Below are 25,243 nucleotides of genomic sequence, written 5' to 3'. Positions count from 1 at the left end.
GGGCTGTCAAGACAGAGTACCACAGACAGGGGGCGCTTAAACAACAGAAATTTATTCCCTCCTAGTTTTGGAGCCTAGAAGTCTCAGATCAAGAGTCAGCAAGGCTAATTTCTTCTGTGGCCTCTCTTCTTGGCTTGTAGATAGTCACCAGTCACCTTCTTGTGTCTTCACATGGTCTTCCTTTTGTGTGTATGTCTGTGGCCTAATCCCTTTTTAAGCACTAGTCATTGGATCAGGGCCTACCCTAAAGACCTTTAAACTTAATAACCTCTTGAAAGACAATATTGCCAAATACAGTTCCATTCTGAGACACTGGGGATTAAGATTTCAACATATACATTTTGTGGGAGACACAATTCAGCTCCTGACAATATCTAAAGTATTGTCATTTTTACATGGAATCACTTAAAAATTATTTTCACTTTATTTCTTACTGGCTTCAAAATCCATTATATACTTTTAGCACATCAAAATTCAAATACTTAGGTTTTATCAGAAACTTTTTTGTATTTAGAAGTCATGTAATTCACAGCTGAAAAAATAGATTCAAATACTCGAGTTGTTCTAAACATACTAAAAGATTTACAGTAAGAGAATTAAGCACCAGCTTTTAACATTATTAAATTAATTAAAATTAAATGAAATTTAAAAATCAGTTCATCAGTCACACTAAGCCTACTTCCAGTGCTCAGAAGCCACATGAGACTTGCCAGTGGCTACTAGATTGGACAGTGCAGCTCTAGCATTTCCCTTTCTTCACCCTAATCCTTTGGTATTAGAGATTTAGTGTTTTCTGCAGAAAGAGTTGGGGGGTTTTTCCCTCATTTTTTTCATTCAAATACATTTTAAGTTCTGTTTTTTTGAGATGCGGTATTGCTCTGTTGCCAGGGTGGGGTGCAATGGCCCGATCTCAGCTCACTGCAACCTCCGCTTCCCGGGTTCAAGTGATTCCCCTATCTCAGCCTCCCAAGTAGCTGGGACTATAGGCGCACACCACCACACTCGGCTAATTCTTTGTATTTTAGTAGAGAAGGGGTTTCACCATGTTGGCAAAGATGATCTTGATCTCCTGACCTTGTGATTCACTCACCTTGGCTTCCCAAAGTGCTGGGATTGCAGGCGTGAGCCACTGTGCCCAGCCTCAAATACAAAGTTCTTACTTTGTGCAAGATACAACATATATAACAGTAGAGATTTGGTTGTCTGAGCATGGAAGACGCTGCTTTTCCATTTCTGAAACTATTTTTCCTGACAGCGTATTTTAATACTATGGCTGCTTCAATGCCAGCTAAGTCCCCCTACATAGTGATGTAACCAAATATCACCATATTACATATTACATATCACCAAATATCACCATTTTATTAATATTTTATACATCTGTCTCATTGTAAACTTAAGATACTCATCTAACATTCTAACTGAGAATGTTAAACACATACCTTATCACTAGTTAACTTGTTATTTGCAAAATACACACTTTCTTCCTGATCTGATCAAGCCTTGATTTATATTTGGCATGATGGTAAAGAATCACCATAAAGTTCTTCTAATAGTCCTTTTTTAAAAAAGGCTTATAGCAACTGCTTATACCTAGATAATTGAATTAATCCACACATATTTTTGTGTTTTCTTCAAATTAAAATGACAGTTAAGAATCTCTGTTATAGGGCTGGGTGCAGTGGCTCATGCCTGTAATCCCAGCACTTTGGGAGTCTGAGGCAGGTGGACCATCTGAGGTCAGGAGTTCGAGATCAACACATCTTTACTAAAAAAACACAAATATTAGCCGGGTGTGGTGGTGTGTGCCTGTAATCCTAGGTACTCAGGAGCCTGAGGCAGGAGAATCGCTTGAACCCAGGAGGCAGAGGTTGCAGTGATCCAAGATCTTGTTGCCTGGGCAACACGAGTGAAACTCAGTTTCCCTCCCCCCAAAAAACAAAGAATCTCTGTTGTATAATTCTTTTACAGACATTCCTTGTGACTTGGAAGTGTACAGTCATCGTCCTTTTTTTTTTTTTAAAGGACTCTTTCTTTTTCTTTAAATCCTTTTCTCTTTTCTTTTCGTTTGCTACAGTGCTTGAAGCCCTTTGCATGTAAACAATAGATAAAGCAGAAATGGCCTCATCTTTTTTTTCCATTGTTTTCTTAATTTTTATGTTTCTTCTTTCACATCCTACCTGGCTCCTCTGCTTTTTCCCATTGTTTCTCTCTTTCGGGTTTTTTTCCATTTTGCTGTAGCTGGAACACTCTCCTCGCCAGATCTGGAGGGGAAAAAAGTTCAGGTCTTTGCTCTTGTCACTTACCCTGATCAACTATAATGCTTCAAGTTCCTTTTCCTTCATCTTTTTCCAAATCACCATGCAATGCTGGACTTATTTTGTCCCCAGTTTCCTTTCCCATGTGGTCTATCTGCCTGTCTGAATTGCTACTGAATATCTCCAGCTCCTTGTTCTTTTATCCTCTGCAGCCCTATTTCCATGATACTGGTAGAGGCACAGTCCGTAATGAGAGACTCTGGAAGGGAGTCTATTTTGCCCAACATGTCACAACTTAGGTAGCAGCAGAGTAAAAATGAATCCTCATGTGTTGACTGTTACTTTCTCTTCTACACCAGTCTTCATTCTAAGATGATAACAGCTTAATTTGAGATAGAACTGAAAGGATCCAAGGAACTGTATTATATCCTATGAATCTTTTTCTTCTTTCCCATTCTTGACTGGCTACACTGACCTGTTTAAAAATGAGAACACATGGACACAGAGAGGGGAGTACTAACCACTGGGGTCTATTGGGGGGAAAGGGGGAGGGCCAGTGGGAGGGGGAGGTGGGGAGGGATAGCCTGGGGAGAAACGCCAAATGTGGGTGAAGGGGTGAAAGCAAACAGAACACACTGCCATGTGTGTACATATGCAACTGTATTGCATGATCTGCACATGTACCCCAAAACCTAAAATGCAATAAAAAAAATAAGAAAAAAAAAAAGAAGAAAGAAAAATAAGTAGCCATGGCCTCTTTTGCATTCAGGTATATAAACAAGCTGATGAGTATATGAAAATATATACATGTATACTGATACATATATGTATAACCACATAGATATTGATAAACACTGCTTATACAACCTGCATTGGTATTTTTCATGTAGAAAAATAAAATGCTCTTTTCTAGGCTCACATTCTACTTGACTGTGGTGAAGACAATGTCTGTAAACCAAAACTGGAAGTTTCTGTAGATAGGTAAGTTCTGCTTGAAATAATAAATAATATAATAAGGAATTTAAATAGAAGGGCACATTTTTCTATGCAAAGGACTAACATGTTTTAATAAGAACTAGTTATACTGGAGGGTATTGCATGATTTTCTATAATACTAAAACTATCAATATTGCCCTGCTAAAGAAAATACCCACTGTGTTCACTAATTGCCCAGGTTGATGGTTATTACCATTCAACTTTGGGTAATATCACAAAGCAATATTGTATTGTTTTACAGATACACTTCATTGTAAACATACTTTTAACTCAAGGGATATCCTTACCATTTTGTAGATATGTAAATGTTAAAGAATATTGTGAGAATTATGACAATTGATTAGCTTTTAGAAAAATATTGGGGAATTGCAAAGTTCATACAATTCATTTCAGTAATAGATATGGATGATAGTGATATATTAGTGGTATCAATGTTTATTTTTACTGAGAGAAGCATTGGATTTGTAGCCAGTGTGCTATTTTCTGTTTTCTATCAAGCTATGAATTAGTCTTAAAATATCTTGAGACACTGTTGAACATGTCGGTGCTGTGTATTTATCTCTTGTTTCTTTGAAAAGTCATACTCTCCCATGTAGTCTTTGTTCTCAGGCTGGATTTGTATTAACTTGTAGTGATCAAAAGAAGATCTATATTGGGGATGACAACCCTCTGACATTGATTGTTAAGGCTCAGAATCAAGGAGAAGGTGCCTATGAAGCTGAGCTCATCGTTTCCATTCCACTGCAGGCTGATTTCATCGGGGTTGTCCGAAACAGTGAAGTAAGCAGGCTGCCTCTTTAAAAATCGAAATACACTCACAGGTCTCATTAACATTAATGAGCTGCTGTCCCATTTAGTGAAGCACAAGCTTAGCTATTCTACCTAAGGCTAAATTGCTAGACAATGGAGTGTCTATCTTACATAATTCCTTTTAAGCCTAATACTTTGCATAATGCATTGATATGACGTTTTTAGAATTGCAAGCTAAGCGCCTGGGAAGGAGGTTAGATAGATAAAGTGTCTAAGCCTGTCCATCAAATTATTTGTCAGAGGCAGTATGGTTATGTATTGCAGTCCTCTAGGGATCTTTCAGAAATACTTCCACATTTCCATGTGGCAATTGTACCCAATTCTGGCTTTTCTTTTAGCTCCTGGTTTGCTCATAGATTTATTTGCTTAGTACAACAAGAAACTGAAATATCCAACTACATGATGTTTTATTTTCTTTCATATCCTTTTTCTTTGTCTATCAAAGGCCTTAGCAAGACTTTCCTGTGCATTTAAGACAGAAAACCAAACTCGCCAGGTGGTATGTGACCTTGGAAACCCAATGAAGGCTGGAACTCAAGTAAGACAATTTAATTAAACTGATTTTTCTCCCTGGCAAATAAAAGAGAATATCCTCTGGGCTCATGTAATTTTTAAAAATAAATACTTCAAAACAATGTCCTTAAATTGGTTTTGATTTAACAGTTAAATAATTAGCAGAGTTTTGCTTAGGTTTAACTAAGACACAAAAACAATCGGTTGTGAAAGAAGGAACCATCCATTTCTTCTCTCCTGGCCTGTGGACACAGCACACGCTTTGGTTGTTAGCTTCCTGTTATCAAATCATTGTACCCAGTTACTAGACTTTCACTGTATCAACAAACATTTACTTTTTCATTTTTTACAAAAGTGTTTAGTATATAAGGAGGTATGATTATGATTAATAATTGTTGTTAAATAGGCTCTCTTATGGATTGGCCCAGGTATCTTAAGTAAAATAATTTGATAGAATATCAGATTGCAGCAGCTCTTTACACCTCCTTCACTTTGGTAAATGGATGAGAATGTGGTTTAAACTAAGAACTGAAGATAATAATTTTGCTGTTTTACACTGATGCCTTAACGGATCCTCAAGAGCCACTCTGGCAACTACCAAGACTGTCAGTCTTTGGTGAGCTAGACTGTACACAGGCTCCCCCCGACCCCCAGAGGATAAAAGCGAAGGTTAGTTGAATCAGGCTTCCTTTCAGATGATAGAGCAGGGTGTCTGGGAGCTTGAAAAGAAGCACCCAGTGCCTCACTTTCTGAATCCTCTAAAACGTAAACAAAATATACCTTATAGAATTCCTACTAGCAACGACAAAATGGCAGTATATGCTTTGTGACTTTTTCAATAGAATTTATTTAATGACATATTGATACTGGTACTTTAAGATCTATAGTAATATAGGTCTAAATATTTCATGTTTCTTTAGTATGTTTTCTATTACAAGTCATTATTATTTCTAGATGTATGATATCTTAGGGAAGAGAACTTGAACAAATTACCCTAAGTTCAATTTTTCACATGTATTTGATGTTTTATTAACAATAAGCATGCCTTTTATTTTCTCATATTCTGATTTTCTCTAGCTTTCTGGTTATTATATAGTGTCTGTTTATTCCAAGTAGCCAGCTCCAGGCTTTGTGGAGTGGGAGGCAGTACCCAAGAAATATTTTTTTTATATATCATTTATATGATCCCCAAGAAACCATCATTTTTGTACCTGGTGGTTCATTTGTTTTATTTAAAGTCTACTGATTTTCTGCTTGCAGGAGTTACGATATTTGGTGTTGGGAATATTACGAGAGGTGTGTGGAGAAATTCTGGTTGTGGCCCTACTCATGTCTTCCTTAGACAGGTTCTCTTTCTCTAGTAAACCATCCATTTCTTCTCTCCTCGCCCATGGACACAGCACAGGCTTTGGTTGTTAGCTTCCTGTTATCAAATCATTGTACCCAGTTACTAGACTATCACTGTATCAACAAACATTTACTTCTTCATTTTTTAGAAAAGTGTTTAGTATTATAAGAAGGTATAATTATGATTAATAATTGTTGTTAAATAGGCTCTCTTATGGATTGGCCCAGGTATCTTAAGTAAACAGATTTGATAGAAAATCAGATTTAATTATCTTTGTTCAGTTTTATTGTAAACTCAGAAAAATCCCATGTTAGAGCATTATTTTTTATTTAGACATTGGATTTGAAATATTGCTAATTAGACATTGACTAACATTACTATCTTTTACTGTCTCCTTCAGCTCTTAGCTGGTCTTCGTTTCAGTGTGCACCAGCAGTCAGAGATGGATACTTCTGTGAAATTTGACTTACAAATCCAAAGGTGTGAAACAACTTGTATTCACTTATAACTGTTGAATAAATACTATTTGTTGTAAATATACTATGTAATGTACTTCAAATATAGAATAGTACAGATTAAAATTTATTGCTTCATTAAAGCATTTAAAAATCAGTATTTACATTATTAGAAGAATTTTATTGTCAGGTTTGAGTTTGTAAAACAAAATTTAAAATCCAGAAATAAAACATTCATCTTCTTGGAATTAAATATTAATGAAAATAATTATTTTGAGGTATAAGCTTTACATTTGTTTCTTCTGTTGTGTTAATTTTAGTTTCACTGGGTTTGCCTCTGTATGTTTTTGGTGTTATGTGTAATTCAGTTCTGAATATTTTTTTTCTATTTCAGCTCAAATCTTTTTGACAGAGTAAGCCCAGTTGTATCTCACCAAGTTGACCTTGCTGTTTTAGCTGCAGTTGAGATAAGAGGGTCAGTATGAATACTTAGTCGAGTACCACCTTGTCACGATTGCTTTTTAAAGGGTAACCATCAGGCCTTAGCGTCTTCTGGACAGTAGACACTACACATTTAGTGGTGGTTTTACTAGGGCATTAGCTTCTGTAGAAATAAAATCCTAGGTGTGTTCCAAACCCCCAATACTGAGTGATCCTCAAAATGAACAAGACCTAGCAACAACATGCACAAAATAAGTTTACTGAACTTTTACACAAATTATCAATTCACCTGTTATGTGTATATTTCATAAGAGCAGTTTCTGTCCATGTGTGTGTTCATTAGTTTTCTTTTAAACTATTTTTTAAAATTAGATCCAATTTTATTCATTTGAGTAATAAATACAGGGTACTTTTGAAAGTGAACTGACTATATCATTTTGATATTCATGGTAGGTTTTCTTTGGTCATTGTTTAGAGTCTCGAGTCCTGATCATATCTTTCTTCCAATTCCAAACTGGGAGCACAAAGAGAACCCTGAGACTGAAGAAGACATTGGGCCAGTTGTTCAGCACATCTATGAGGTTTGCAGTGTTGGATTTTACCCAAACCTAGTGAGCGAGACAACAAAGAGAGGAACAACTAAGCTATTTTTACAAAAACAATTCTATGTAATTTTTATTTAAACTCTGCATTGGTTAAGTATGTGTCAGAGATTTCTTTGAGTATTTTCCTTATTGATAAGTTCATTTTTATTTGACTAATAGCTTTGTTTAAAGAAAGCAATTTATATAATTGGTTGTTTAAATCAATTAGTTCTACTTGCATAAAAGAAATAAATCATTGGTACTTTGTCATGGGCATTTTGTAGTTCTGGCTAAAATTTAAAAATACCTATGGCAAATAATCAAAACTGTATTTCTATAGGAAGAAAAATTTTTTGTCGTCTTTCATTAATAACTTTTTAACATTTTCCCCTTTTGTTTATATATTTATATATATTTTTTGAGGTGGAGTCTCGCTCTTTTCGCCCAGGCTGGAGTGCAGTGGCATGATCTCAGCTCACTGCAACCTCCACCTCCCAGGTTCAAGCTATTCTCCTGCCTCAGCTTCCCGAGTAACTGGGATTACAGGAATGCACCACCATGCCTGGCTAATTTTTGTATTTTTAGCTGAGACAGGGTTTCACCGACGGGGTTTCACCATATTGTCCAGGCTGATCACGAACTCCTGACCTCAAGGGATCCACCCACCTCGACCTCCCAAAGTGCTGGGATTACAGGCATGAGCCACTTCCCCCAGCCTTGTTTATATTTTTATCATGATGCATTACTCTATGTTAGAGACAAATGTTGAGTTTGAACATTTTTGCATAAAAATGGTCATATTGTAATTAAATTATAGGTTAAGTGTGGAAACTGTGCTATTATTTAAAACCTGTTGTTAATATGATTTCTAAAGTTGATGTAGGGGAATGATTATAGTATAGATTTTTGCCCAAGGTGTGGATACATTTTCTTTTATCTCCTTAGCTGAGAAACAATGGTCCAAGTTCATTCAGCAAAGCAATGCTCCATCTCCAGTGGCCTTACAAATATAACAATAACACTCTGTTGTATATCCTTCATTATGATATTGATGGGCCAATGAACTGCACTTCAGATATGGAAATCAACCCTTTGAGAATTAAGGTAATGTTCTTAGTAGCAGCTCTTCATTATAATGATATTTTATTGCCTTCTTTCTAAACCTATAAAAGAAATTCATAAAACCAACTCTGCAAAAAATGGTTTAGTTCATAAGCAGTACACTCAGGATAAGATCATTTATGTAATGGGTAAGAATTAATTATTGACATCCTAGTGAACCATATCTTCATGGAGTGCTTAGTGAGCTTCATGAGATGTCCTTCAGTGACTCAGTTTGACCTTGGCTCCATCACAGTGTGGTTTGTTCAGGGTACAATATCACATCAAAGGTGTTTCGTTGTTAAAATTTCTACCTTCAGGATAAGAGATCTCATTTTACTCATGATTCTTTTGACTTACATGACCTAATGTCATTTTGTAGAATTATATATGCTTTTGGATATTGTCATCACCATCATAGATTTGCACAACAAACTATTATACAATATCCTCCAAGGAAAGGTAAAAAAATAATAATAAACAAAGTTAAAAATATACCATGATTGACATCACAGATGTACTGTGGAATTTCAGGCTGTTTGTTTATGTTTCGTCAGTTTCCACTCTAGCTAAGCAAGGGCTGAAAACAATGGCTAGGGAGAGCTATTTTTTTGGTACATGTTAAAGACTCTAATCTTTATTTTTTTGTTCTTACAATTCACCATATATTGAGTGGTAAATACTCGGTCATACTAAATTTTCATTCACTATTTTTTAATTATATGTAAGAGTTTATATCAAAATGCTGATGTAAAATGTTTTTCATTATAATTTATCACCATTTTATTCATGTGATTACATTAGATCTCATCTTTGCAAATAACTGAAAAGAATGAAACAGTTGCTGAACAAGGTGAGCGGGACCATCACATCACTAAGCGGGATCTTGCCCTCAGTGAAGAAGATATTCACACTTTGGTAAGTGCCATTTCAAGTATGTGAACTATAAACATTTAAAAGTAAGTGATTATAGGACTGATGCCAAAAAGCAATTCAAAAATAACAACAGCTGTGCTGGAACAACTACATTTATTTTTATACCATGCATTTCACTTACTTTCCTTTTTGCTAGTCAAATTAATGCCATATCTTCTTCAAATGATTTATTTTATAGATGGCTATTAAAACTAATTTATGTCCCAACCTAATTTTCCTACTCCATTCTTTAACTGTCTTCTTTCTTGGCCTTCTCTAAATCTTCGAGGCTTTAGTACAATTCTAAAAAATCTGGAAGGTCCCAACAAAAATACACTAGAATAACAATTAGCATTTGATTAACCTTTGTTGAGTTAGCCTATATAATGGCTATAATGTTTTAAAGATGATTTTGTTTAACTTATTTTTCTTTTAATTAACAAATCTCTAAATCTCTAGTAGAGAACCTGGCGTAGCATTTTTTTGTTTGTTTGTTTTTTATTTTTCTTGCTTTGTCACCCAGGCTGGAGTGCAATGACACAAACAGCTCACTGAGGCCTCGACCTCCCAAGCTCAAGCAATCCTCCTGACTCAATCCCCCATGTAGCTGGGACTACAAGCACCCACCGCCATGCCCAGATAATTTTTGTATTTTTTGTTGAGATGAGTTTTCGCTATTTTCTCCAGGATGGTCTTGTACTCCTGAACTCAAGCGATCTGCCCATCTTGGCCTCCTGAAGTGCTGGGATGACAGGCATGAACCACCTTTACAGTGCTTATGTTATGTTCAGTAGTGATCACTAGTGACTTTTACATTGCGAAATTCTGTGGTTCTTGTTAGTCCTTATCCTGTTCAAGTGCTTAGTGACTTTGGTTCACTTAATCACTTCCTCCTATTGACTCTCATGGCTGCAAATACAATCTGGCGTAGATGCCTTTGATTTATATTTTCAGTCTGATCTTTAGCACTGAACTTCAGATTCCAATATCCAACTGCTTACTAAAAACTCCTTTTAAATATCTAATAGGAATCTCAAACTTAATTCTAAACATAAACTTTTGGGTTTTCCCAGGTCTACTCTTTGCATAATGTTTTTAGTTGATTTTAGTAAATATCAACTTCATTCCGTCTAAAACCTGGACCCCATGCTTAACTCCTTTCTTTCTCCCAAATCTCACATCTTGTATTTCAGCAAATTCTGTTGATATTTACTTTCAAAATGCCCAGAATCTGGCTCCTTCTCAACAGTTTCATCACTGACACAACCTAACCCAGGCTGCTTTCCCTTCTCAGTTGGACTATTGTCAAACCCCTGTTTGGCCTCTCTTTTTCTGCCTTTCTCCTCGCTGTACTTCATATGCCACAGAAGCCACAGTGATCCTTTTAAATATAGGTCAGGTAGTGTCACTCAGTGCCTTCCCTTCTAATTCAATGAGAAAGCAAGAGGCTACAATGACCTTTAAGCCCAATATCTACAGGCCCTTCCTGCCTTTCTGCCTACATCTTCTCTCCTTACTATTCTGTTTCTCACAATTTCTACCTTGCTTTTCATTGAACAGGTAGCCCCAAGCATATTTCTTCCATGCTTTGAAAATTGCTCTTCTATCTGCCTGGAATTCTTTGTCCCGATATCCTTGTGGCTTATTTTCCCATATCCATCTGGTGTCCTTAAAAGTAAAATTACGTCAGAGGACTTCCCTGACCAACCCCTGTGAAATAGAAACTGCTTTCTACCTCCCATCCCCACTTTTGATCCTGCACTTCTTTCCCCCCTTAGAATCTATTTTTTTGAGACAAAGCTTATATAAAATTAATCATTTTAATGATTTTAAAGTGTATAATTTAGGGTTTTTTAGTATGATCACAACATTGAACCACCATTACTGCTATAATTGTAAACATTTTTGTCACCCAAAAAGAAATGCTGTACCCATTAAGCAGTTTATCCACTCTCCCCTATCATCAGCCCCTGGTGACCACTAATCTTCATTCCTACTGATTTGCCTATTCTGGACATTTAATACATATAGTATCATACAACATGTAGCCTTTTTGTCTAGCTTCTTTCACTTAGCATGTTTTCAAGATCTACATTGCAGTGTGCCTTAATACTTCATTTTTATGGCTGAATAATACTCTGTTGTGTGGACACCCCCAACTTTTGTTTATCCACTCATCAGTTGATCAACATTTCAGTTATTTTTACTTTTTGTCTATTTTGAATAGTGTTGCTATGAACATTCAAGCATAAATTTCCATGTAAACATGTTTTTCTGTTTTATTGAGAATAAACATAAGAGTGGAATTGCTGGGTCATATGGAAACTCTATGTTTAACTTTTTGAGGAACTGTCGAACTGTTTTCCAAAGTCGCTGTGGCATTTTACCATCCCAACCAGAAATATATGAGGGTCGTATTTTCTCTACAACTTTGTCAACACTTGTTACTTTCTGTTTTTGTTTGTTTGTTTTTAAATTTTTATAATCATTCTGGTTGGTGTGAAGAGGTAGCTCATTGTGGTTTTGATATACATTTCCGTATAGACTGATGACATTTAGTATCTTTCCAATTGTATATCTTTTTCAGACAAACATCTATTCAAATTTTTTGCCAATTTTTAAATTGGGGTTTTTGCCTTTTATTGTTGAGTTGCAAAGTATTCTTTATATATTCTGGATACTACCTTCATTAGATATATGATTGCACAGGTTTTGTCTCATTCTATGTGAATTGTTTTTTTACTTTCTTGCTGGTGTCCTTTGATGCACAAAAGTTTTAAAATCCGAAGTCCAATTTATCTGTGTCTTTTTTTGTTGCTTGTATTTTTGTTGTCATATTTTTTAAACCACTGCCCAATACAAATGCATGAAGATTTATACCTAGGCTTTTCGATTTTCTAAGTTTTACACTTACAGCTATTACATTTATATCCCTGATTCATTTTGAGTTAATTTTTGTGTATGGTGTGAGATAGGGGTCCAGACTGATTATTTTGTGTGTGGCTGTCCATTTGTCCAAGCATCATTTGTTGAAGAAATTATTCTTTCCCCTTAAATGGTCTTAGCAGTCTTGTTGAAGATGAATTGATCACAAATACATGGGTTTATTTCTGGACATTCAGTTGTATTCAGTTGACCTATATGTATATCTTTAATGTGAGTAACAAATTGTTTTGATTACCATCGCTCTGGAGTTCAGATTGTGAAATAGGAAAATGTGAATACATTTTCTTCCTTTTAAGATTATTTTGGTTATTTAGAGTTCCTTGAAATACCATATGAATTTTAGAATCAGCTTGTTCATTTCTTCAAAGAAGGTAGTTGGAATTTTGGTAGCTATTTTCTTGAGCCTGTCTCAATTTGGGGAATATTGCTATCTTAACATTACATATTTCAGTTCATGAACATGGTATGTCTTTCTATTTATTTTGTCTTCAATTTTTTTTTTGTCTTTTTTGTTCAACTTTTTCAACAACATTTTGTCATTTTTAGTGCACTTGTATTGCATATCCTTGGTTACATGATTTCTATGTATCCGTTTCAGTGCTATTTTATCTCTCTATCTATTTATTTGAGAAGGAGTTTTTGCTCTTGTTGCCCAGGCTGGAGTGCAATGGCATGATCTTAACTCACTACAACCTCTGTCTTCTGGGCTCAACTGATTCTTCCACCTCAGCCTCCCAAGTAGCTAGGATTACACTCACCACCATGGCCAGCCAATTTTTTGTATTTTTTAGTAGAGATGGGGTTTCACCATGTTGATCAGGCTTGTCTTGAATTCCTGACCTCAGATGATCCACCTGCCTCAGCCTCCCAAAGTGCTGGGATTACAGGCATGAGTCACCACGCCCAGCCTATTTTTATTTTTTAGAGACAGGGTCTCATTCTGTCACCCACATTGGAGGACAGTGGCAAAGTTACAGCTTCCTGCAGCCTCAAAATCCTGGGCTCAAGCAATCCACCTGCCTGAGACTCTGAGGATCTAGGGCTATATGTGCACCTACCACACCTGGCTAATTTTCAAATTTCATTTTTGCAAAGATAGGATCTCACTATGTTGCTTAGGCTAGCCTTAAACTATTAGCCTCAAAAGATATTCCCACCTCGTTCTCCCAAAATGTTGGCGTTATAGGTGTGACCCACTGCTCCTGACCTCAATGCTATTTTAAAGGAAATTGTTTTCTTAAATTGTCTTTTGGATTTCTTGTTGATAGTGTACTGAAATGTGACTCATATTTGCATATTGATCTTTTGTCCTGTACCTTTTCTGTACTTGTTTTTTTAGTGTAGTTTCTATATGGATTATTTAGTGTTTTCTATATGTAAGACCCTGTCATCTGCAAAGAGATAGCTTTACTTTATCATTTCTAATCTGGATGCCTTTTACTTTATTTTTCTTTCTTTTTTTTTTTTTTTTTTTTTTTTGTCTTGAGCACAGTCTTGCTCTGTCACCCAGGCTCGAGGGCAGTGGCATGATCTCAGCTCACTGTTAACTTCTGCCTCCCAGGTTCAAATGACTCTCCTGCCTCAGCCTCCCAAGTAGCTGGGATTACAGGTGCCCCCCATCATGCCTGACTAATTTTCGTATTTTGAGTAGAGATGGGATTTCACCATGCTGGCCTGGTTTATCTTGAACTTCCAACCTCAAGTGATCTGCCTTTATCAGCCTCCCAAAGTACTGGGATTACAGCAAGAGCCACTGCACCCGGCTTTAGTTTTTCTTACTTAATTGCACTGGCTAGCACCTTCTGTACACTCTTGAGTAGAAATGGCATGAGTTGACATCCTTGTCTATTTCTGACCTTAGGGGAGCAAGAAGTGTGAAGTATGATGTTAGCTGTGGGCTTCTTATTAATGTTCTTTATCAGGTCAAGGAAACTCTTTTCTATTCCTAATCATCACTGAATGGTACCACTACTGGATGGCACTGTTGTGAGGTGTATACATGTGACATGTCTAATACAGTGTGTTTAGTGTATAGAAGGTGGAGAATATTTATTTTGGCTGCCAACCTTCAAGTTACTGACTAAAACATTAATGTGTCAGAGGCCATCAGCATGTGATTTGATTTCTGTAGGCCCTGCATGGAATAACCATTAAAAATTCTGTTTTCTTTTCCACAGAGATGTTGTAGTCTGGTTTTTAGATGTTAAAAATGTCACCATGTTTTGGGTTTGCCTAAAGAATATTAAGTTCTAGTCACAGAATGAATCTTTTAATATTATGGATCATATCCTTCTATAACAAGTCACGTTAAAACCAACCCCTTCATTTACAAGGAATTACATGAGTGGCAAAAGAAGAAAAAAGAAAAGAAACATACCAACTCCTTCACAATGTAAAGCATTCATAGACTCAACTATTAGCCTGTTTATTTACAAGAGAAAAGAATCTGTATAATCTCTCTGTGGCCATCATACAAAAAGAAAAAAAAAACCAAAATGGTGAATTTTCTTATAAGAAAAACATGACCTTTTCCTTATAAGTAAAGGATTTGTTTTGGCAGGGTTGTGGAGTCGCTCAGTGCTTGAAGATTATCTGCCAAGTTGGAAGATTAGACAGAGGAAAGAGTGCAATCTTGTATGTAAAGTCATTACTGTGGACTGAGACCTTTATTAATGTAAGTAGACAGGTGCAGCTGCCAGTTTTTTTCAAAGAAATAAAAAAGGTCTGACATCTGTGAAATCATCTCATTGTTATTTCTATACAGAAAGAAAATCATAATCATTCCTATTCTTTGAAGTCATCTGCTTCATTTAATGTCATAGAGTTTCCTTATAAGAACCTTCCAATTGAGTATATCACCAACTCCACATTGGTAAGTTATTGTTTAGGCAAATGGAATAAATGTACTCAATTCAAATGCTGTACACGTTTTTATTTTGTTCTAAAAAACAACAGCTTAACTCTTTTGATACTTTAATGAAGTTATGTGATAGGATTATAACCTAGTTTAATATTATCATTTTACTCTTCCACCTCAGAATGATTAAAGGTAGACTTTTTAGTTCACCATCTTGTCCAGTGTAAGAGATTTCTTAGTATATACTAAATTATATTGGGAAATTTTAGGAATTTCCCTTAGCACAGTTAGAAAGTTGGAAATTAACTGCAACAAGTGAGGCATTTTGAAGATATTTAAAGAGTAAAAATGGGATCAGCACATCATAAACTAGATTGAATTATTCAAAAATCATTTCAGGCTGGGTGTGGTGCCTTACACCTGTAATCCCAGTACTTTGAGAGGCTGAGATGGGGAGATCACTTGAGGCCAGAAGTTCAAGACCAGTGTGGCCAACATGGTGAAACCCCATCTCTACTAAAATTGCAGAAAAACTAGCTAGGTATGGTGGTACACACCTGTAATCCCAGCTACTGGGGAGACTGAGACAGATAATCACTTGAACCCGGGAGGTGGAGATTGCAGTGAGCCAAGATTGCAGTGCCCCTGTACTCCAGGCTGGTTATGTACAGGGTGAGCCTCTGTCTAAAAAAAAGAAAAATCATTTTCAGATGCAATCAGAAGTCAGTGTCATTGGGAGTTTGATGTGCGTATGTGCATGCTATTGATACCAAATGTGAAACCACTAAATTATAATATGCAGGAAAAGAATATACTGTAAATTCCATTAAAATAAAATATATTCACTCAAATATTTGTTAAGTCATGGACTGTTTTTAAAACTAAAACCCTTTTTTCTCAATAGGTTACCACTAATGTCACCTGGGGCATTCAGCCAGCGCCCATGCCTGTGCCTGTGTGGGTGATCATTTTAGCAGTTCTAGCAGGATTGCTGTTACTGGCTGTTTTGGTATTTGTAATGTACAGGGTAAGTAATGGACTTAGAGAAAAAGAGGGAGAGAGAGAGAGCAGAAGAAAAGGGAAAGGGAAGAAGGAAAAGAATGAAAAGAAGTAAGGAAAGGAAGAAAAGGACCTATAATGATGATACTTGATCAGCATTATTATTTGAGGGAAGATAAATTGTACAAAATACAATTTAAATTTTCTTGGTGGTAATATAGTCACTCAAAAAATAATTTTCATATTCTACACTGATATTGCAATAATAACCATTTTTCTTCAACTGACAGATGGGCTTTTTTAAACGGGTCCGGCCACCTCAAGAAGAACAAGAAAGGGAACAGCTTCAACCTCATGAAAATGGTGAAGGAAACTCAGAAACTTAACTGCAGTTTTGAAGTTATGCTACATCTTGACCCATTAGAATTAGCAACTTTATTATAGATTTAAACTTTCTTCATGAGGAGTAAAATTCTAAGGTTTTATTCCTGATAGTGCTAATTGGCATTAACCACAAAATGAGAATAATACTTGTAAACCTTCCCCTTATAAAGAAGTTCAGACATACATTTAATAACATAGTGACTTGTGTTTTTAGGTATTTAAATAATAAAATTTCAAGGGATCGTTTTTATTCAATGTATATAAGACAGGTAGTGCCTGATTTACTACTTTATATAAAATAGTGCCACCTTCAGTTACTGTTTCTGATTTAGTGTATTGAACTTTATTTGTTGTTGTGGTTGTTATCGTTTTAAAGCAGTCCAAATTTGGACCTTAGCAATCATGTCTTTTGTATAGCTACTTAATGTTAATACATATTACACTACAGTTTACATTTCGGATACTAAAGACTTTATAACTGCATCACTTGGATTTTTTTTTTTAACACTTACATGGTAAAACTTTAAAAAAAAAACCACATACATGATACCATCAAAATTCTTGCTTTTAATAACAAAGGTACAATGTTTTGTTTTAATATGAAAATTGGGTAGATGCTATTACATTTTTGTTTATATTAAATCAACGATATCTTACTACATTTTAACTTGTATAAATTTTATGTCAAATCCTTCAAGCCAACCTATACTAAAAATTAGTTCCATAATCACAAATGCCTCTTTTGTGTAGTTGTTTAATTTCCCCTGAATATTGCAATGCTTAAAGCCATATGGAGTTGGACATTATTTCCAAAGCATATTTATTCCATTGTTTGAGTCTGGCTATTTATAGTACAAAAAAAAAGCATTTTTATTAAGATACTATGTTTGTAGTTCTTTGAGATAGTTGCTTATGCACATAGTAAGTAATACATTCTTAGAGTAGAGCAGAGGTTTTAGTATTAATTTATTTTCCCCTATTCATGTATTTTTCCTTATATTTCCAAAACTTACTGAGAATGGGTCAAGATCAATGAGGAATCTTTACAGTTGACAAGAACCTGTACCCCTCACTCCAACCTTATGAGTAATGCTTAGAATAAAAACTCTGAAGGTGACTCACTGATTTACTTCTACCAATAGCATGATGTTACAGGAATATTACCTCAGTTTAAGCAAAGTAATGTGTAAAATCAGTCTCCGCTATCAGAATAACTTCTAAAAGGTATTTTTACAAGCAGTTCCAGTTATTGAAAACCTTTTAAATCTTTCTTAGATTTGTTAGTATAAATTACTTTTCTAAGATTTTTAATAAAGCCACATAGGTGGCAAGTTGTAGTTTTATATGGTTCTGTAGAGTGGTGAACCTTCTAGAGGAATATATGATTTATTCACAGTTCTTCAAGGCCTGGGGATGATTATCAGTTATACCTATTTTTGTGCAATTACATCATATTGTGCATTAGAAATGGAGAGTTTAATAGCTCTTTAACTGCTGTCCTCATTAGGCAATGATAAATATTTCCCTTAAATAATTGACTATTATGCTGTTTTAAAAATAATTGTAATTTATCTTACCATATCTCATAATTTCATGCACAAGTGACTGAGGTAATCTTGAGAATATATTCATAAAATTGAAGCTAATTTAGTTGAGGTATCAGGTTAGGACTGAAGACTGTATATTTCACTTCAGTGAGTTTCAAAAGTAATGGGTCTTAGAGTATAGATTGTTATTAGTAGCTTGAAAGAGCTTAATCATATGCAGTAAGTATTTTTATTATCAATAAATTTAAATCTTTTTAAGAAACTGTTTTTATCCTAGGGCCAAGTGTTGCCTGCCACCAGTCATTAAGTTAGTCTATAACAAATTTTACCTTAATAGTTTTACCACATAGTAACAGTCATTTCTGAAAATATGTTGGATAGAAAGTCACTCTTTGACAAAAGTGTTAGGATTTGCTTTTGTGCCATCTATTCATTTTATGGCATCTATCTTGCAAGCAATCTTGTATTGGAGATTATAAGATGCTGTAATTTAGAAATTAACATGATTTCTTAAATTACCTTTATAAAATAGTTTTAAGTAATAGCATAGATTTTCCTTCAAAAAGTGAACATTTATATATCTACAAAAATATGGAGAAGTGTAGTTTGAAAGCCTACTTTCTGAAGAAAATGTTGGGTTTTTTTAATCATAATTAAATATCAAAATATTGTCCTATGAAAACTTTTAATCTCCAAAACATTTGAAATACTACCATATTTGTGATTCATTGAGAATTAAAATCCATTTTGAAGTGTAAAAGTCTTATAATCTGATTCAGTTTTAGAGAAAACATATGAATGAACTAGAGGGTATTAAAAACATGACATTGGTAAGAAATATTGATACTGGCATTGATTTTATATAGATATTTATTTCAAAGTTGATATTTTGAGAAAAATACACAAGTCATTTTTCTTTTTTTTCTTTTACTTTTCTCTTATGATTATCACTGTAATTTTTATTCTGAAAGGTTAAACAATTAGTGAAATATTATTGCCATCATTCTACCTGTGTTATGACACTACTTATTCATAGCTAATTCCTATTAACACTTACATTTCCATAAAGAAAATTCAAGTATTAGTAAAAAGAGACTTTACTGGCTTAAGAGGGCCATGAAAGATTTTTGATGGTGAATGGTGACCCTAAGAGAGATTTGTGTGGTCAAAGTATAGTATCCAATAGATCAGAGATTTTTGTAAGGCAAACAGAAGTTGTAAGTTGGTATATGTTCCTAAGTTGCAAAATATAATGATGAGCTTGGTGGAGAAGGAGGACTCATTTTTGAAATACCTGTGTGCAGCCACTATCCATCTCAGTGTCACCTTGTTTGTATTCTTAGATAGCTTATATATGTAATAGTTTGATAAATAATTTAAACACCTAAAATTTGAAAAGTGATTGTAGGATCAAAAAAAGGTGGATGAAATTATTTAATACTCAGTGTTTCTGAGAGTTTTCCTTTCAGTTTGTTGGTTGGCTGGTTTGAACAACAGAAATATGCAGCATGCAATATTTGCTTATAATTCACTGTAACTTCTGATATATAATGAGCTTCTTGGGAGAGGTACTGAATCTTTGATGTTTTTTGTCATTGTTCTCAAGTGCAATATAACAATGTAACCAAATCTAGATAATTTAAAGTTGTCATTAATTTAGTAAGCCTAATATAAACAAATATTTGCATTATTTTTGTTAGCAGGAAAGAGTGATTACATGAGGTTATTTACCCCTAAATGGTCCATTCTGCATTTTATTTAGGGCTGGAAATAAATTATTCTTTGAAATATCCTAAGGTAACTTGGAAGCTGTGTAGTATATCAAATTAATTTGCTACCTAATAACATAGAAAGTAAATATCTTTGTGGTCACCCACATTGGGTGAGACAGAAAATGAATCTGTTCTAAAATTTGTAATTTGCTAACTTGATTTGAGTTAGTGAAAACTGGTACAGTGTTCTGCTTGATTTCCAACATGTAACTTGTGATTGTATAATAAACTGAAGCATATGGTGCGACTTTTGTGTATCGGGTTTATCATTTCTATGATGTGTTTATTATTATTATTATTATTATTAGAGAGGAAGTCTTGCTGTGTTGCCAGGATGGAGTGCAGTGGCAGGATCTTAGCACACCGCAACCTCCAACTTTCTGGTTCAAGCAATTGTGCTGCCTCAGCCTCCCAAGTAGCTGGGATTACAGGCATGTGCCACCACACCTAGCTAATTTTTGTGTTTTTAGTAGAGACAGGGTTTCACCATGTTGGCCAGGATAGTCTCGATCCCCTGACCTCGTGATCCACCTGCCTCCCAAAGTGCTGGGATTACTGGCGTGAGTCACCGCACCCAGCTTTTGTTTTTTAATTACATGAACTAGCAATAATGAGCTAAAAGGATAACCTCAGAGAGGTAACTTTCTAAAACTTCAAGTCTTGAATGTCAGTTATTTGAAGAAAAGAAACACAGAAAGAGCAAAATGTACCACATTAAAATCCATCCTTAGAAAGGCAAATATATATTTCCTTGAAATATAATTATTTGATTTCTAAACAGACTTACTTCTCACCTTTGTTTTTTTTTACTGTATCAGATTGCCTTTAAAATGCCCATTTACATCTTTTCTTTTATAATTTTTAATTATAGTGTCTATATGCAGCTCTAATATAAAAATACCTATTTTTATAAATGAAAAGTACAGAGAAGAAAATGAAGTGTTGAGGTGCTTGTGAAATTACACTGAAGTAGCATAATACACCACTGTAAAATCCTATGGAAATAAAATAGAGCAATGCCAGCATCTAGAAGCCCCCTCCTGTCTCTAATCATATTTCACCCTGTCCTGCAAAAGTAACCACTGTCCTTCTAACACTTAGAGTGATATTTTCCTTGGACCAGCAAGTCATAATTACCGCTATCCTGACCACCATACTTGATACTTTGGCTCTAATTAAGATGTGAAATGTACAGCACCTACACATGGAAGTATTTTGAATGTGAGAATTAGGAAATCGGCAGAGCCTTTCTGTCTTGTCTGACTTACTAGTTGCTCTTTAGGATCAAATGAGATTGATGACATAATTTTATTTTTCTGAGACAGGGTCTTGCCATGTTGTCCAGGTTGGTCTCAAACTCCTGAGCTCAAGTGATAAGCCTGCCTTGGCCTCCCGGAGTGCTGGGATTACAGGCATGAGCCACCTTGCTCTGCCTGAAATCATTTTGAAAACTATTCAAGCCACTTGGGTTCAAAGCTCTTCCCAGTCACTTACAAATTTATCCTCTGTGGAAGTATGTTACTCCACAGAGGGCAAATTTGTGAGGATTTTGTGAAATGCAAGAAAAGGGGTTATCAAAGGCATATGTTAAGTGCTTATCAAATTAGTCTCTTTAATCATTTACTTGATTGGTCCAATAAGAGAATTTTGAGTCATGGAGTTCTCTTCTCCCAGGTTAATTTTAAACATTCGTCAAACCTTATAATGGTAATAAATCATTAATGAGTCAAGCCATTAATTACAGAGTTGTATTTGTCCATTTTCACACTGCCATAAAGAACTGCCCGAAGCCAAGTGATCCCCCCAACAAAGACCAGCAAGCTGAGACCCACTGACTTGAAATTCTCGCAGCCAGCACCTGGGACAGTCTAGCTTGGTGGGGGAATGGGCATCATCCATTACTGAGGTGGTTCTAACCTTGCCTGTGTAAACAAAATTGCAGGAAAGTTTACACAGCAGCTAAGCGGAGCCTGAGGCAGCTCTGCAAGACCTCTACAGGCAGACTGTGACTAGACTTCCATCTTGTTGGGCAGGGCATCTCTGAAAAAGGCAGCAGCCCATCGGGGACTAAAAAAGCCTCATCTTCCTGGAACAGAACACGTGGGAAAAGGGGCTGTTTTGAGTTCCATTTCAGCAAACTTAAACTGCCTAGCAGTTCTGAAGGGAGCAATGGAGCTCCCAACATAGCACTTGAGCTCCGATAAGGGACAAACTGCCTCCTCAAGTGGCTCCCTGACCCCTGCATATCCTAAAAGACACCTCATACAGTACAGCTCTCCCTGACATCTGCCGGGTACCCTTTTGGGATGAAGCTACCAGATGAAGGAACAGGCAGCAATCCTTACTGCAGTTTTGCAGCTCCCGTGGCAATTTCCAGGCAAGCGGGCTGGAGTGGACCTCCAGCAGTACTGCAGCAGAGGGGCCTATTAGAAGGAAAACTAAAAGAAATAGCTTCAACATCAACAGAATGCCTACTCAGGGACCCTATCGAAAAGTTACCAACTTCAAAGACCAAAGGTGGATACATCAATGAAGATGGGAAGAAATAAGCACAAAAAGGCTGAAATCACCAAAAACCAGAATGCCTCTTCTCCTTCAAGGGGATCACAACTCCTCATGAGCAAGGGAACAAAACTGAATGAATTGTTGAATTGACAGAAGCAGACTTCAGATAGTGGATAATAACAAACTTCTCTGAGCTAAAGGAGAATGTTCTAATCCAATGCAAAGAAACTAAGAACTTTGAAAAAAGGTTAGATGAAATGCTAACTAGAATAACCAGCTTAGAGAAGAACATAAACGACATGATGGAGCTGAAAAACACAGCACAAGAACTTCAAGAAGCATACACAAGTTTCAATAGCCACATTTAGGAGGGGAAAAGGTACATTACATTTGAAGTACTTATGGCATATCCAGAAGGAAATTTCCAGCAGATTCTTGTAAACATAAGCCTTGGTATTCAGGAGAAAGATCAAAGCCAGAGAAATAAAGTTCCGAACTGTAATATAGGTAATAGTAGAAGCAATAGCTTTGGATAAGATTGTTGATGAAAAATGTGTAAAGTAAGGAGACAAGAAGAAGGCAGTGCACTGAATTTTTACATTTGAAAGGAGGATGGGATGGCCAGGAGCCAGGAGGATTGGCTGTAGAAGTTAAAAAGGAAGCCAAGAGAGACTGACACCAGACCGTAAAGAACCCAAGTAAGAGGAATGGAGAAGAGGTTATTGGCCACCTTACAGGGAGCCATTTCAGTGGCATGGTCAGGTACTGCACCCAGATTCCAGCGGGTCAAGCAGTGGTTAGGCATCAGGCTTGGCTTGGCTTAGAAAGGAAGAAAAAGGGCTGTAGTTTGAGATGAAAGCAAAAGTAGGAAAGTTTATTCTACAGGTGGAAAAATGCATATGCAGTTTTATACATTCAGGGACAAAATACATTTTAAAGGATATGATGTAGATAAGGAAAGAAGGAAAACTTGAGGAAAGCAAATCTGGAACATATTGGTGTGAGGAGAGTCAGGATTAGCATCAAGAGATGAGGTAGAACAATCCCAAGGAATATTTTGAATCAGGAGCAGACTCACAAGTCACAAACAGTGGCCTGATTTGTTTTGTTTGGCCTCAAAGTATTTTAAACATAAATGAACTGGTTGGCAGCATTAATGCATTATAAATATTTACCCCAAAGACAGAGACTTAGACTTCTAGGAGCCGCAATATTCTTGAGGATAGGAGCCTGCATTCTTGCTTGGATATAGCATTGGAACTGAGTAAGGACTGCACTAAGATGGTAAGTAATTTTGAAGTTACCACAAATCTTAGAGAGACTTCTGTTTATTACACTAGACTAAGCTCCCATTACTCATTTGCCTAATTTGCCTAGCCACTGTAAGAATTTGAGTTTGTAACTCCTGATGAAGGGCCTGCTGAAATCATGAACGGATCAGAATCACCTGCCGAGTTTACCATAACACTTTTTGCATTTGTTCAATCTGTTAATTGTACATAAGCTAGATGTAAAAACAAGGCAACCAGCTGGGCCAGTGGTTCATGTCTTTAATCCCAACATTTTGGGAGGTCAAGGTAGAAGGTTTGCTTGAGGCCAGGAGTTCTAGACCTGTCTGGGCAACATAGAACCCCATCTCTACTCAAAGTAATTTTTTAATTAAAAACTGTTTTTTAAAACAAAGCAACTTGGTCACAGATATCCTTAATACTTTAACATGCTTGATTAGAGAAAAAAGATTATAAATAATTTTAGTGCCCAAGAACAGAATCATAAATGTTTAAAGTTTAATACGGTTTCCAATGTCAATAATGGCAGAATAGCTTGTATCAGATAACAGTGATAAATTCTGAACTAAATAGGGTGGAAAAAAATTCTTTGAAGACATTGAAGTCACTGAAAGCAGGCAGAAATTGGAGGAAATTTAACTGTTTGAAGAAGGCAGCTACACTTTCCCTTGAGGTTGCTTTCTATGGTGCAGATAGAATACAACAGAAAGCTGTCTTTCTTTCCTGGAATGATGAGACTGCCACTATGGCTAGAAATTGAGGAGAAAAATCCAGGAAAGGAAGCAGCCAGAGAGTGTGAGGTGGAAAGTATTTCCCTCGAATCCTTGACTGAACCCAGCACTGAGTGAGGCTATAAGGGACCCAGAGGAAAACAACAGAGGGAAGTTTGAAAGAACAGAACAGTTATTCCAGCTACTACTGTCCACTGCAGGAGAGACAAGAGATGAAAGCTCATGTCTTAGTTACAGGCCTTGGAAAAACCCATCTTTCCATTGAAACCTCATTGGATCTATGCCTTAGGAGTAAGTAGTACATCCGAAAATTAATTCACCCTAGGATGAAGGGCAAAACCAAAACAGGCCCTCCCTAACAAAGCGTAAAACCAAGCTTCCCCAAGTTTACGATACACCTCTAATTTAACTGACTGCTGGTAAAAACTCACTTTCAGAGAAAGATGACACAACTTAGAGACTACAGTGTATCATCTACAGTGTCATGGAGGGGAGGAGAGTGGGGAATAAAGGGAAGAAACAGGAAAATACGAGAACATATAACCCAGAGTTTTGAGACAAATCGGTCAATAAAAACAGACCCACAAACAATTTGGCAGAGTTGACTTTATTTTTTATTTTTATATTTTAAAATATTTTATCTTTCAGTTTGTTTTTTTATTTCAATAGCTTTTGGAATACAAGTGGTTTTTGGTTACATGAATGAATTGTATAGTGGTGAAGTCTGAGATATCAGTTCACCCATCATCCGAACAGTGTACATAGTACCCAGTGTATAATTTGTTAGCCCTC

The 25,243-nt window shown here is 35.9% G+C and overlaps 1 protein-coding gene across 2 annotated transcripts in view; it reads left to right on the top strand.

The window, feature by feature from the left end:
- The window catches only part of ITGAV (integrin subunit alpha V), a 90,881-nt gene extending 70,708 nt beyond the window's left edge, over positions 1-20,173 (top strand). For both annotated transcript variants that reach the window (XM_078327191.1, XM_003733200.4), the window contains 12 exons: positions 3,172-3,239; positions 3,887-4,034; positions 4,510-4,602; positions 6,326-6,405; positions 6,775-6,855; positions 7,297-7,402; positions 8,351-8,509; positions 9,311-9,424; positions 14,928-15,041; positions 15,132-15,239; positions 16,129-16,251; positions 16,514-20,173. In XM_078327191.1, coding sequence (XP_078183317.1) covers positions 3,172-3,239; positions 3,887-4,034; positions 4,510-4,602; positions 6,326-6,405; positions 6,775-6,855; positions 7,297-7,402; positions 8,351-8,509; positions 9,311-9,424; positions 14,928-15,041; positions 15,132-15,239; positions 16,129-16,251; positions 16,514-16,609 — 1,290 coding nt within the window. In that variant the 3' untranslated portion in view covers positions 16,610-20,173. The remainder of the gene's footprint in view (positions 1-3,171; positions 3,240-3,886; positions 4,035-4,509; positions 4,603-6,325; positions 6,406-6,774; positions 6,856-7,296; positions 7,403-8,350; positions 8,510-9,310; positions 9,425-14,927; positions 15,042-15,131; positions 15,240-16,128; positions 16,252-16,513) is intronic.
- The last annotated feature ends 5,070 nt before the right edge of the window (positions 20,174-25,243 follow it).

This window comes from Callithrix jacchus, chromosome 6, assembly GCF_049354715.1.
Source record: "Callithrix jacchus isolate 240 chromosome 6, calJac240_pri, whole genome shotgun sequence".
NCBI classification, from domain to species: domain Eukaryota; kingdom Metazoa; phylum Chordata; class Mammalia; order Primates; family Cebidae; genus Callithrix; species Callithrix jacchus.
The sequence above is the reverse complement of the archived record's forward strand: the minus strand, read 5'-3'. Positions and strand labels throughout refer to the sequence as shown.